Source organism: Rana temporaria, chromosome 6 (assembly GCF_905171775.1).
Source record: "Rana temporaria chromosome 6, aRanTem1.1, whole genome shotgun sequence".
Taxonomy (NCBI): Eukaryota; Metazoa; Chordata; class Amphibia; order Anura; family Ranidae; genus Rana; species Rana temporaria.
The window spans coordinates 281,521-296,153 of NC_053494.1; the positions used below are offsets into that span (position 1 = coordinate 281,521).

General features: G+C 55.7%; 1 protein-coding gene across 1 annotated transcript in view; it reads left to right on the forward strand.

Annotated features, from left to right (window-relative positions):
• The window catches only part of ARMC5 (armadillo repeat containing 5), a 58,603-nt gene that overhangs the window by 7,624 nt on the left and 36,346 nt on the right, over window positions 1-14,633 (forward strand). Inside the window, exons 3-4 of the mRNA XM_040355805.1 lie at window positions 142-249; window positions 2,733-3,549. Of these exons, the coding sequence (XP_040211739.1) occupies window positions 142-249; window positions 2,733-3,549 (925 nt within the window). The remainder of the gene's footprint in view (window positions 1-141; window positions 250-2,732; window positions 3,550-14,633) is intronic.

The window sequence follows — 14,633 nt, forward strand, 5'->3', positions numbered from 1 at the left end:
CGCGCCGGCCGTAGGCCAGCATGTCGCGGCGCGCCGCCGTAGGCCAGCTTGGTGCGGCGCGCCGCCGTAGGCCAGCTTGGTGCTGGATTGTCTTGTACAATGTGATAAATGAAGGACGATCATTCTGTTTTTTTCTTTCAGTTTCTATTCTGAAGTCGGTGTGCATTGATTCCATATGGAACCGGGTATGTCGGGCTCTCGGGAACCTGGCTTTGGACTTTCAAAACAACCAGATTATTCATGAATCCGGTGAGCTGATTGTGGGGAGCAGCAGAATCTGTGATAAAACAATAAATATGTGATAGCGCTGCCCAAATAAATTCAATCTAGAATAAAAAACCTTTCTAACCCTTTCACGCTGAGGGGTTTTTCAGGCGCTAAAGGGCTAAAAATGGCGCCTGAGAAACGCATCCCCTGCCACCCCAATATGAGAGCCTGAGTGCTTCCACACGGGGGCGCTGTGCTGGCAGGATGTTAGAAAAGGTCCTGCAAACAGCATCTCTGGGGCGGAGCAGGAGTGGTGTATACAGCAATTTTCCACAGCCCCATTGAAATGAATGGGCACCGCTGCCAAAGCCCCCGCAGAGCTCTACACGGGCTCTGTCAACCCTTTCTTCCGCCGGTAGCGGGGGTTAAAAGCACTCCCATTTATTCAATTAAAGCAGGGGGCGGAGGTGAGGGGGGGGGGGGGCCGGAACCCCCAGGGGACGGAGGTGAAGGGGGGGGGGAACCCCCAGGGGATGGGGGTGAAGTGGGGGAACCCCCAGGGGATGGAGGTGGGGAACCCCCAGGGGACGGGGGTGAATCGGGGGGGAACCCCCAGGGGATGGAGGTGGGGAACCCCCAGGGGACGGGGGTGAATCGGGGGGAACCCCTAGGGGATGGAGATGAGGAACCCCCAGGGGACGGGGGTGAAGCGGGGGGAACCCCAGGGGACGGAGGTGAGGAACCCCCAGGGGACGGGGGTGAGGCGGGGGGGAACCCCCAGGGGACGGGGGTGAGTGGGGGGGGAACCCCCAGGGGACGGAGGTGAGTGGGGGGGGGGAAACCTCCAGGTGACGGGGGTGAGTGGGGGGGAACCTTCAGGGGACGGAGGTGAGGTGGGGGGAACCCCCAGGGGACGGAGGTGAGTGGGGGGGGGAAACCTCCAGGTGACGGGGGTGAGTGGGGGGGAACCCCCAGGGGACGGAGGTGAGGCGGGGGGAACCCCCAGGGGACGGAGGTGAGTGGGGGGGAACCCCCAGGTGACGGGGGTGAGTGGGGGGGAACCCCCAGGTGACGGGGATGAAGCGGGGGAACCCTCAGGGGATGGAGGTGAGGCGGGGGGAACCCCCAGGGGACGGAGGTGAGGCGGGGGGAACCCCCAGGGGACGGAGGTGAGTGGGGGGGGAAACCTCCAGGTGACGGGGGTGAGTGGGGGGGAACCCCCAGGTGACGGGGATGAAGCGGGGGGAACCCTCAGGGGACGGAGGTGAGGCGGGGGGAACCCCCAGGGGACGGAGGTGAGGAACCCCCAGGGGACGGGGGTGAGGCGGGGGGAACCCCCAGGGGACGGGGGTGAGGCGGGGGGAACCCCCAGGGGACGGAGGTGAGGCGGGGGGAACCCCCAGGGGACGGAGGTGAGGCGGGGGGAACCCCCAGGGGACGGAGGTGAGGCGGGGGGAACCCCCAGGGGACGGAGGTGAGGCGGGGGGAACCCCCAGGGGACGGAGGTGAGTGGGGGGGAACCTCCAGGTGACGGGGGTGAGTGGGGGGGAACCCCCAGGGGACGGGGATGAAGCAGGGGGAACCCCCAGGGGACGGAGGTGAGGCGGGGGGAACCTCCAGGGGACGGAGGTGAGTGGGGGGGAACCCCCAGGTGACGGGGGTGAGTGGGGGGGAACCCCCAGGTGACGGGGGTGAGTGGGGGGGAACCCCCAGGGGACGGAGGTGAGGCGGGGGGAACACCCAGGGGACGGAGGTGAGGAACCCCCAGGGGACGGGGGTGAGGCGGGGGGGAACCCCCAGGGGACGGGGGTGAGTGGGGGGGGGAACCCCCAGGTGACGGGGGTGAGGCGGGGGGAACCCCCAGAGGACGGAGGTGAGTGGGGGGGAACCCCCAGGTGACGGGGATGAAGCGGGGGGAACCCTCAGGGGACGGAGGTGAGGCGGGGGGAACCCCCAGGGGATGGAGGTGAGGCGGGGGGAACCTCCAGGTGACGGGGGTGAGTGGGGGGGGAACCCCCAGGGGAGGGGGATGAAGCGGGGGGAACCCTCGGGACGGAGGTGAGGCGGGGGGAACCCCCAGGGGATGGAGGTGAGGCGGGGGGAACCCCCAGGGGACGGGGGTGAAGCAGGGGGAACCCCCAGGGGATGGGGGTGAAGCGGGGGGAACCCCCAGGGGATGGGGGTGAAGCGGGGGGAACCCCCAGGGGACGGAGGTGAGGCAGGGGGAACCCCCAGGGGACGGAGGAGAGGAACCCCCAGGGGAGGGGGGTGAAGCGGAACCCCCAGGGGACGGAGGAGAGGAACCCCCAGGGGAGGGGGGTGAAGCGGGGGGAACCCCCAGGGGACGGGGGTGAAGCGGGGGAACCCCCAGGGGACAGACATTGGTTATCACCCTCAGAGAAATGATTGGAGTATTTTCTAGAATGGGAATGCTGTAAACATTCAGTGTTTTTTTTCATTGGTTGGGCAGGAATGAGAAGTCTCTTCAATGAACTCTCTCGTTCTTCTCGTTCTTCTCCCTGTAGGTGCGGTGTCGTCATTGGTGCAGATCTTGCAGAATTCTCAGGATGTGGGATGTTTGCAGAGCTGTCTGCGGGCTTTACGTATTCTGGGTGATTCTCCACCACATAGACTGTCCATCTGCCAGCTGGGAGGTTTGGCCCCATGTGTTCAGATGCTTACCTCTCCTAACTCGGATGTGGTTTGTGAAGCCGTGCGTGCCGTCGGTGAGCTGAGCCGCGCATGCTCGTTGGAATGTGCAGCAGCCCTAAGTCCGGCTGTACCAACCTTGATGACGTTGGCCAGTGAAGAGCAAGGGAAGACGGCCGTACGTCAGGCTGCGTTTGGGACTTTATGTAATCTTTGTATCCAGGGAGCATTGAGGCCAATCCTGGGCAATGCGGGGGTCATTAAGCTGCTGATCACAGAAGCCACGGCTGTCCAGCAATCGCCAACCCGTTGCCTCCCCGTGGTCAAAGCTCTGTGCTTTTGTTGCCGTGAAGCGGTGAATCGCGTCCGGGTGCGAGAACATGGCGGCCTGGAACTTCTCTTAGAATTACTGCGCAGCTTGCAGTATCGATCGGTTCACTACCGAATTATAGTGGCATTTCTTTATTATTGCTATGACAACGCCACTTTGTCTTTCCTAGTCTCCAGTGGCCTGACACTTGTGTTAGCTGAACGATTGGAGGAATGTACGCGGGTGGCTGAGGAAAAGCGGCGTGCGCAGACCCCGATGGAAGCCCCAGATGAAGAGGAGGAGAAAGGATCTACTTCTTATGACTTCCCACAAGAGCCGAGGAAAAAGAAGGAACAAGGAGGCTCATCCGAGGAGAGCCTGAGGTAAGATACCCCCCCCCCCCCCCCATATGCCTCCTTGTAGGTTTGTTGGGATTTCTACAGATTGGGGGGGGGGCTGCTATAAAAGACCAAGATAGGTAGGTGCGCTCCTCTCTCTACTATGTACTGCTATAACGAGAGAGAGGAGCGCACCTACCTGTCTGGGAGAGTCGCCTCCAAGTCGCTGTTACTTCCCCCTGTCCTGGTCTTCAGGATATCCTTCCAATCGTACATCCAGATCCGGTTTTCACCAACTTACATTCAGCTTTTATTCACCCTTTAAGCGTACGCTTACTTGGGTTCCATACCTCCGGTGAGCCTCCCCTTCTGGTGGTGAGCCTCCCCTTCTGGTGGTGAGCCTCCCCTTCTGGTGGTGAGCCTCCCCTTCTGGTGGTGAGCCTCCCCTTCTGGTGGTGAGCCTCCCCTTCTGGTGGTGAGCCTCCCCTTCTGGTGGTGAGCCTCCCCTTCTGGTGCTGAGCCTCCCCTTCTGGTGGTGAGCCTCCCCTTCTGGTGGTGAGCCTCCCCTTCTGGTGCTGAGCCTCCCCTTCTGGTGCTGAGCCTCCCCTTCTGGTGCTGGTTATTTTCACAATCGATTTATTCTGATTCACAGCGGTGTTTGGAATTATTTATTGCATATGATTACTCATCTATTCTCACCGATCTACTGTTATTGATTTATCACCAGCACTGTAGTGATATGAGGAGGAGACGATCGCTCACCATCCAATGTTCTTGGGGGAGATCTGTCAGGAGATCGGGGGATTCCAGCACTGTAGTGATATGAGGAGGAGACGATCGCTCACCATCCAATGTTCTTGGGGGGAGATCTGTCAGGAGATCGGGGGATTCCAGCACTGTAGTGATATGAGGAGGAGACGATCGCTCACCATCCAATGTTCTTGGGGGAGATCTGTCAGGAGATCGGGGGATTCCAGCACTGTAGTGATATGAGGAGACGATCGCTCACCATCCAATGTTCTTGGGGGGGAGATCTGTCAGGAGATCGGGGGATTCCAGCACTGTAGTGATATGAGGAGGAGACGATCGCTCACCATCCAATGTTCTTGGGAGAGATCTGTCAGGAGATCGGGGGATTCCAGCACTGTAGTGATATGAGGAGGAGACGATCGCTCACCATCCAATGTTCTTGGGGGAGATCTGTCAGGAGATCGGGGGATTCCAGCACTGTAGTGATGAGGAGGAGACGATCGCTCACCATCCAATGTTCTTGGGGGAGATCTGTCAGGAGATCGGGGGATTCCAGCACTGTAGTGATGAGGAGGAGACGATCGCTCACCATCCAATGTTCTTGGGGGAGATCTGTCAGGAGATCGGGGGATTCCAGCACTGTAGTGATGTGAGGAGGAGACGATCGCTCACCATCCAATGTTCTTGGGGGAGATCTGTCAGGAGATCGGGGGATTCCAGCACTGTAGTGATATGAGGAGACGATCGCTCACCATCCAATGTTCTTGGGGGGAGATCTGTCAGGAGATCGGGGGATTCCAGCACTGTAGTGATATGAGGAGACGATCGCTCACCATCCAATGTTCTTGGGGGGAGATCTGTCAGGAGATCGGGGGATTCCAGCACTGTAGTGATATGAGGAGACGATCGCTCACCATCCAATGTTCTTGGGGGGAGATCTGTCAGGAGATCGGGGGATTCCAGCACTGTAGTGATATGAGGAGGAGACGATCGCTCACCATCCAATGTTCTTGGGGGAGATCTGTCAGGAGATCGGGGGATTCCAGCACTGTAGTGATATGAGGAGACGATCGCTCACCATCCAATGTTCTTGGGGGAGATCTGTCAGGAGATCGGGGGATTCCAGCACTGTAGTGATATGAGGAGACGATCGCTCACCATCCAATGTTCTTGGGGGAGATCTGTCAGGAGATCGGGGGATTCCAGCACTGTAGTGATATGAGGAGGAGACGATCGCTCACCATCCAATGTTCTTGGGGGAGATCTGTCAGGAGATCGGGGGATTCCAGCACTGTAGTGATATGAGGAGACGATCGCTCACCATCCAATGTTCTTGGGAGAGATCTGTCAGGAGATCGGGGGATTCCAGCACTGTAGTGATATGAGGAGACGATCGCTCACCATCCAATGTTCTTGGGGGAGATCTGTCAGGAGATCGGGGGATTCCAGCACTGTAGTGATATGAGGAGGAGACGATCGCTCACCATCCAATGTTCTTGGGGGAGATCTGTCAGGAGATCGGGGGATTCCAGCACTGTAGTGATATGAGGAGACGATCGCTCACCATCCAATGTTCTTGGGGGGGAGATCTGTCAGGAGATCGGGGGATTCCAGCACTGTAGTGATATGAGGAGGAGACGATCGCTCACCATCCAATGTTCTTGGGGGAGATCTGTCAGGAGATCGGGGGATTCCAGCACTGTAGTGATATGAGGAGGAGACGATCGCTCACCATCCAATGTTCTTGGGAGAGATCTGTCAGGAGATCGGGGGATTCCAGCACTGTAGTGATATGAGGAGGAGACGATCGCTCACCATCCAATGTTCTTGGGGGAGATCTGTCAGGAGATCGGGGGATTCCAGCACTGTAGTGATGTGAGGAGGAGACGATCGCTCACCATCCAATGTTCTTGGGGGAGATCTGTCAGGAGATCGGGGGATTCCAGCACTGTAGTGATATGAGGAGACGATCGCTCACCATCCAATGTTCTTGGGGGGAGATCTGTCAGGAGATCGGGGGATTCCAGCACTGTAGTGATATGAGGAGACGATCGCTCACCATCCAATGTTCTTGGGGGGAGATCTGTCAGGAGATCGGGGGATTCCAGCACTGTAGTGATATGAGGAGGAGACGATCACTCACCATCCAATGTTCTTGGGGGAGATCTGTCAGGAGATCGGGGGATTCCAGCACTGTAGTGATATGAGGAGACGATCGCTCACCATCCAATGTTCTTGGGGGAGATCTGTCAGGAGATCGGGGGATTCCAGCACTGTAGTGATATGAGGAGGAGACGATCGCTCACCATCCAATGTTCTTGGGGGAGATCTGTCAGGAGATCGGGAGATTCCAGCACTGTAGTGATATGAGGAGGAGACGATCGCTCACCATCCAATGTTCTTGGGGGGAGATCTGTCAGGAGATCGGGGGATTCCAGCACTGTAGTGATATGAGGAGACGATCGCTCACCATCCAATGTTCTTGGGGGAGATCTGTCAGGAGATCGGGGGATTCCAGCACTGTAGTGATATGAGGAGACGATCGCTCACCATCCAATGTTCTTGGGGGAGATCTGTCAGGAGATCGGGGGATTCCAGCACTGTAGTGATATGAGGAGGAGACGATCGCTCACCATCCAATGTTCTTGGGGGAGATCTGTCAGGAGATCGGGGGATTCCAGCACTGTAGTGATATGAGGAGACGATCGCTCACCATCCAATGTTCTTGGGGGAGATCTGTCAGGAGATCGGGGGATTCCAGCACTGTAGTGATGAGGAGGAGACGATCGCTCACCATCCAATGTTCTTGGGGGAGATCTGTCAGGAGATCGGGGGATTCCAGCACTGTAGTGATATGAGGAGGAGACGATCGCTCACCATCCAATGTTCTTGGGGGAGATCTGTCAGGAGATCGGGGGATTCCAGCACTGTAGTGATATGAGGAGGGAGACGATCGCTCACCATCCAATGTTCTTGGGGGGAGATCTGTCAGGAGATCGGGGGATTCCAGCACTGTAGTGATATGAGGAGACGATCGCTCACCATCCAATGTTCTTGGGGGAGATCTGTCAGGAGATCGGGGGATTCCAGCACTGTAGTGATATGAGGAGACGATCGCTCACCATCCAATGTTCTTGGGGGAGATCTGTCAGGAGATCGGGGGATTCCAGCACTGTAGTGATATGAGGAGGAGACGATCGCTCACCATCCAATGTTCTTGGGGGGAGATCTGTCAGGAGATCGGGGGATTCCAGCACTGTAGTGATATGAGGAGGAGACGATCGCTCACCATCCAATGTTCTTGGGGGGAGATCGGTCAGGAGATCGGGGGATTCCAGCACTGTAGTGATATGAGGAGGAGACGATCGCTCACCATCCAATGTTCTTGGGGGAGATCTGTCAGGAGATCGGGGGATTCCAGCACTGTAGTGATATGAGGAGACGATCGCTCACCATCCAATGTTCTTGGGGGAGATCTGTCAGGAGATCGGGGGATTCCAGCACTGTAGTGATATGAGGAGACGATCGCTCACCATCCAATGTTCTTGGGGGAGATCTGTCAGGAGATCGGGGGATTCCAGCACTGTAGTGATATGAGGAGGGAGACGATCGCTCACCATCCAATGTTCTTGGGGGAGATCGGGGGATTCCAGCACTGTAGTGATATGAGGAGGAGACGATCGCTCACCATCCAATGTTCTTGGGGGGAGATCTGTCAGGAGATCGGGGGATTCCAGCACTGTAGTGATATGAGGAGACGATCGCTCACCATCCAATGTTCTTGGGGGAGATCTGTCAGGAGATCGGGGGATTCCAGCACTGTAGTGATATGAGGAGACGATCGCTCACCATCCAATGTTCTTGGGGGGAGATCTGTCAGGAGATCGGGGGATTCCAGCACTGTAGTGATCTGAGGAGGAGACGATCGCTCACCATCCAATGTTCTTGGGGGAGATCTGTCAGGAGATCGGGAGATTCCAGCACTGTAGTGATATGAGGAGGAGACGATCGCTCACCATCCAATGTTCTTGGGGGAGATCTGTCAGGAGATCGGGGGATTCCAGCACTGTAGTGATATGAGGAGGAGACGATCGCTCACCATCCAATGTTCTTGGGGGAGATCTGTCAGGAGATCGGGGGATTCCAGCACTGTAGTGATATGAGGAGGAGACGATCGCTCACCATCCAATGTTCTTGGGGGAGATCTGTCAGGAGATCGGGGGATTCCAGCACTGTAGTGATCTGAGGAGGAGACGATCGCTCACCATCCAATGTTCTTGGGGGAGATCTGTCAGGAGATCGGGAGATTCCAGCACTGTAGTGATATGAGGAGGAGACGATCGCTCACCATCCAATGTTCTTGGGGGAGATCTGTCAGGAGATCGGGGGATTCCAGCACTGTAGTGATATGAGGAGGAGACGATCGCTCACCATCCAATGTTCTTGGGGGAGATCTGTCAGGAGATCGGGGGATTCCAGCACTGTAGTGATATGAGGAGGAGACGATCGCTCACCATCCAATGTTCTTGGGGGGAGATCTGTCAGGAGATCGGGGGATTCCAGCACTGTAGTGATATGAGGAGACGATCGCTCACCATCCAATGTTCTTGGGGGAGATCTGTCAGGAGATCGGGGGATTCCAGCACTGTAGTGATATGAGGAGACGATCGCTCACCATCCAATGTTCTTGGGGGGAGATCTGTCAGGAGATCGGGGGATTCCAGCACTGTAGTGATATGAGGAGACGATCGCTCACCATCCAATGTTCTTGGGGGAGATCTGTCAGGAGATCGGGGGATTCCAGCACTGTAGTGATATGAGGAGACGATCGCTCACCATCCAATGTTCTTGGGGGGAGATCTGTCAGGAGATCGGGGGATTCCAGCACTGTAGTGATATGAGGAGACGATCGCTCACCATCCAATGTTCTTGGGGGGAGATCTGTCAGGAGATCGGGGGATTCCAGCACTGTAGTGATATGAGGAGGAGACGATCGCTCACCATCCAATGTTCTTGGGGGAGATCTGTCAGGAGATCGGGGGATTCCAGCACTGTAGTGATATGAGGAGACGATCGCTCACCATCCAATGTTCTTGGGGGAGATCTGTCAGGAGATCGGGGGATTCCAGCACTGTAGTGATATGAGGAGACGATCGCTCACCATCCAATGTTCTTGGGGGAGATCTGTCAGGAGATCGGGAGATTCCAGCACTGTAGTGATATGAGGAGGAGACGATCGCTCACCATCCAATGTTCTTGGGGGGAGATCTGTCAGGAGATCGGGGGATTCCAGCACTGTAGTGATATGAGGAGACGATCGCTCACCATCCAATGTTCTTGGGGGAGATCTGTCAGGAGATCGGGGGATTCCAGCACTGTAGTGATATGAGGAGACGATCGCTCACCATCCAATGTTCTTGGGGGAGATCTGTCAGGAGATCGGGGGATTCCAGCACTGTAGTGATATGAGGAGGAGACGATCGCTCACCATCCAATGTTCTTGGGGGAGATCTGTCAGGAGATCGGGGGATTCCAGCACTGTAGTGATATGAGGAGACGATCGCTCACCATCCAATGTTCTTGGGGGAGATCTGTCAGGAGATCGGGGGATTCCAGCACTGTAGTGATGAGGAGGAGACGATCGCTCACCATCCAATGTTCTTGGGGGAGATCTGTCAGGAGATCGGGGGATTCCAGCACTGTAGTGATATGAGGAGGAGACGATCGCTCACCATCCAATGTTCTTGGGGGAGATCTGTCAGGAGATCGGGGGATTCCAGCACTGTAGTGATATGAGGAGGGAGACGATCGCTCACCATCCAATGTTCTTGGGGGGAGATCTGTCAGGAGATCGGGGGATTCCAGCACTGTAGTGATGAGGAGGAGACGATCGCTCACCATCCAATGTTCTTGGGGGGAGATCTGTCAGGAGATCGGGGGATTCCAGCACTGTAGTGATATGAGGAGGAGACGATCGCTCACCATCCAATGTTCTTGGGGGGAGATCGGTCAGGAGATCGGGGGATTCCAGCACTGTAGTGATATGAGGAGGAGACGATCGCTCACCATCCAATGTTCTTGGGGGAGATCTGTCAGGAGATCGGGGGATTCCAGCACTGTAGTGATATGAGGAGGGAGACGATCGCTCACCATCCAATGTTCTTGGGGGAGATCGGGGGATTCCAGCACTGTAGTGATATGAGGAGGAGACGATCGCTCACCATCCAATGTTCTTGGGGGGAGATCTGTCAGGAGATCGGGGGATTCCAGCACTGTAGTGATATGAGGAGGAGACGATCGCTCACCATCCAATGTTCTTGGGGGAGATCTGTCAGGAGATCGGGGGATTTCAGCACTGTAGTGATATGAGGAGGAGACGATCGCTCACCATCCAATGTTCTTGGGAGAGATCTGTCAGGAGATCGGGGGATTCCAGCACTGTAGTGATGAGGAGGAGACGATCGCTCACCATCCAATGTTCTTGGGGGAGATCTGTCAGGAGATCGGGGGATTCCAGCACTGTAGTGATATGAGGAGACGATCGCTCACCATCCAATGTTCTTGGGGGAGATCTGTCAGGAGATCGGGGGATTCCAGCACTGTAGTGATATGAGGAGACGATCGCTCACCATCCAATGTTCTTGGGGGGAGATCTGTCAGGAGATCGGGGGATTCCAGCACTGTAGTGATATGAGGAGACGATCGCTCACCATCCAATGTTCTTGGGGGGAGATCTGTCAGGAGATCGGGGGATTCCAGCACTGTAGTGATATGAGGAGACGATCGCTCACCATCCAATGTTCTTGGGGGAGATCTGTCAGGAGATCGGGGGATTCCAGCACTGTAGTGATCTGAGGAGGAGACGATCGCTCACCATCCAATGTTCTTGGGGGAGATCTGTCAGGAGATCGGGAGATTCCAGCACTGTAGTGATATGAGGAGGAGACGATCGCTCACCATCCAATGTTCTTGGGGGAGATCTGTCAGGAGATCGGGGGATTCCAGCACTGTAGTGATATGAGGAGGAGACGATCGCTCACCATCCAATGTTCTTGGGGGAGATCTGTCAGGAGATCGGGGGATTCCAGCACTGTAGTGATATGAGGAGGAGACGATCGCTCACCATCCAATGTTCTTGGGGGGAGATCTGTCAGGAGATCGGGGGATTCCAGCACTGTAGTGATATGAGGAGACGATCGCTCACCATCCAATGTTCTTGGGGGAGATCTGTCAGGAGATCGGGAGATTCCAGCACTGTAGTGATATGAGGAGGAGACGATCGCTCACCATCCAATGTTCTTGGGGGGAGATCTGTCAGGAGATCGGGGGATTCCAGCACTGTAGTGATATGAGGAGACGATCGCTCACCATCCAATGTTCTTGGGGGAGATCTGTCAGGAGATCGGGGGATTCCAGCACTGTAGTGATATGAGGAGACGATCGCTCACCATCCAATGTTCTTGGGGGAGATCTGTCAGGAGATCGGGGGATTCCAGCACTGTAGTGATATGAGGAGGAGACGATCGCTCACCATCCAATGTTCTTGGGGGAGATCTGTCAGGAGATCGGGGGATTCCAGCACTGTAGTGATGAGGAGGAGACGATCGCTCACCATCCAATGTTCTTGGGGGGAGATCTGTCAGGAGATCGGGGGATTCCAGCACTGTAGTGATGAGGAGGAGACGATCGCTCACCATCCAATGTTCTTGGGGGGAGATCTGTCAGGAGATCGGGGGATTCCAGCACTGTAGTGATATGAGGAGACGATCGCTCACCATCCAATGTTCTTGGGGGAGATCTGTCAGGAGATCGGGGGATTCCAGCACTGTAGTGATGAGGAGGAGACGATCGCTCACCATCCAATGTTCTTGGGGGAGATCTGTCAGGAGATCGGGGGATTCCAGCACTGTAGTGATATGAGGAGGAGACGATCGCTCACCATCCAATGTTCTTGGGGGAGATCTGTCAGGAGATCGGGGGATTCCAGCACTGTAGTGATATGAGGAGGGAGACGATCGCTCACCATCCAATGTTCTTGGGGGAGATCTGTCAGGAGATCGGGGGATTCCAGCACTGTAGTGATGAGGAGGAGACGATCGCTCACCATCCAATGTTCTTGGGGGGAGATCTGTCAGGAGATCGGGGGATTCCAGCACTGTAGTGATATGAGGAGGAGACGATCGCTCACCATCCAATGTTCTTGGGGGGAGATCGGTCAGGAGATCGGGGGATTCCAGCACTGTAGTGATATGAGGAGGAGACGATCGCTCACCATCCAATGTTCTTGGGGGAGATCGGGGGATTCCAGCACTGTAGTGATATGAGGAGGAGACGATCGCTCACCATCCAATGTTCTTGGGGGGAGATCTGTCAGGAGATCGGGGGATTCCAGCACTGTAGTGATATGAGGAGACGATCGCTCACCATCCAATGTTCTTGGGGGAGATCTGTCAGGAGATCGGGGGATTCCAGCACTGTAGTGATATGAGGAGACGATCGCTCACCATCCAATGTTCTTGGGGGGAGATCTGTCAGGAGATCGGGGGATTCCAGCACTGTAGTGATATGAGGAGACGATCGCTCACCATCCAATGTTCTTGGGGGGAGATCTGTCAGGAGATCAGGGGATTCCAGCACTGTAGTGATATGAGGAGACGATCGCTCACCATCCAATGTTCTTGGGGGAGATCTGTCAGGAGATCGGGGGATTCCAGCACTGTAGTGATCTGAGGAGGAGACGATCGCTCACCATCCAATGTTCTTGGGGGAGATCTGTCAGGAGATCGGGAGATTCCAGCACTGTAGTGATATGAGGAGGAGACGATCGCTCACCATCCAATGTTCTTGGGGGAGATCTGTCAGGAGATCGGGGGATTCCAGCACTGTAGTGATATGAGGAGGAGACGATCGCTCACCATCCAATGTTCTTGGGGGAGATCTGTCAGGAGATCGGGGGATTCCAGCACTGTAGTGATATGAGGAGGAGACGATCGCTCACCATCCAATGTTCTTGGGGGGAGAGCTGTCAGGAGATCGGGGGATTCCAGCACTGTAGTGATATGAGGAGACGATCGCTCACCATCCAATGTTCTTGGGGGAGATCTGTCAGGAGATCGGGGGATTCCAGCACTGTAGTGATATGAGGAGGAGACGATCGCTCACCATCCAATGTTCTTGGGGGGAGATCTGTCAGGAGATCGGGGGATTCCAGCACTGTAGTGATATGAGGAGGAGACGATCGCTCACCATCCAATGTTCTTGGGGGAGATCTGTCAGGAGATCGGGGGATTCCAGCACTGTAGTGATATGAGGAGGAGACGATCGCTCACCATCCAATGTTCTTGGGGGAGATCTGTCAGGAGATCGGGGGATTCCAGCACTGTAGTGATATGAGGAGACGATCGCTCACCATCCAATGTTCTTGGGGGAGATCTGTCAGGAGATCGGGGGATTCCAGCACTGTAGTGATATGAGGAGGAGACGATCGCTCACCATCCAATGTTCTTGGGGGGAGATCTGTCAGGAGATCGGGGGATTCCAGCACTGTAGTGATATGAGGAGGAGACGATCGCTCACCATCCAATGTTCTTGGGGGAGATCTGTCAGGAGATCGGGGGATTCCAGCACTGTAGTGATATGAGGAGGAGACGATCGCTCACCATCCAATGTTCTTGGGGGAGATCTGTCAGGAGATCGGGGGATTCCAGCACTGTAGTGATATGAGGAGACGATCGCTCACCATCCAATGTTCTTGGGGGAGATCTGTCAGGAGATCGGGGGATTCTAGCACTGTAGTGATATGAGGAGGAGACGATCGCTCACCATCCAATGTTCTTGGGGGAGATCTGTCAGGAGATCGGGGGATTCCAGCACTGTAGTGATATGAGGAGGAGACGATCGCTCACCATCCAATGTTCTTGGGGGGAGATCTGTCAGGAGATCGGGGGATTCCAGCACTGTAGTGATATGAGGAGACGATCGCTCACCATCCAATGTTCTTGGGGGGAGATCTGTCAGGAGATCGGGGGATTCCAGCACTGTAGTGATGAGGAGGAGACGTTCGCTCACCATCCAATGTTCTTGGGGGAGATCTGTCAGGAGATCGGGGGATTCCAGCACTGTAGTGATATGAGGAGGAGACGATCGCTCACCATCCAATGTTCTTGGGGGAGATCTGTCAGGAGATCGGGGGATTCCAGCACTGTAGTGATCTGAGGAGGAGACGATCGCTCACCATCCAATGTTCTTGGGGGAGATCTGTCAGGAGATCGGGGGATTCCAGCACTGTAGTGATATGAGGAGGAGACGATCGCTCACCATCCAATGTTCTTGGGGGAGATCTGTCAGGAGATCGGGGGATTCCAGCACTGTAGTGATGA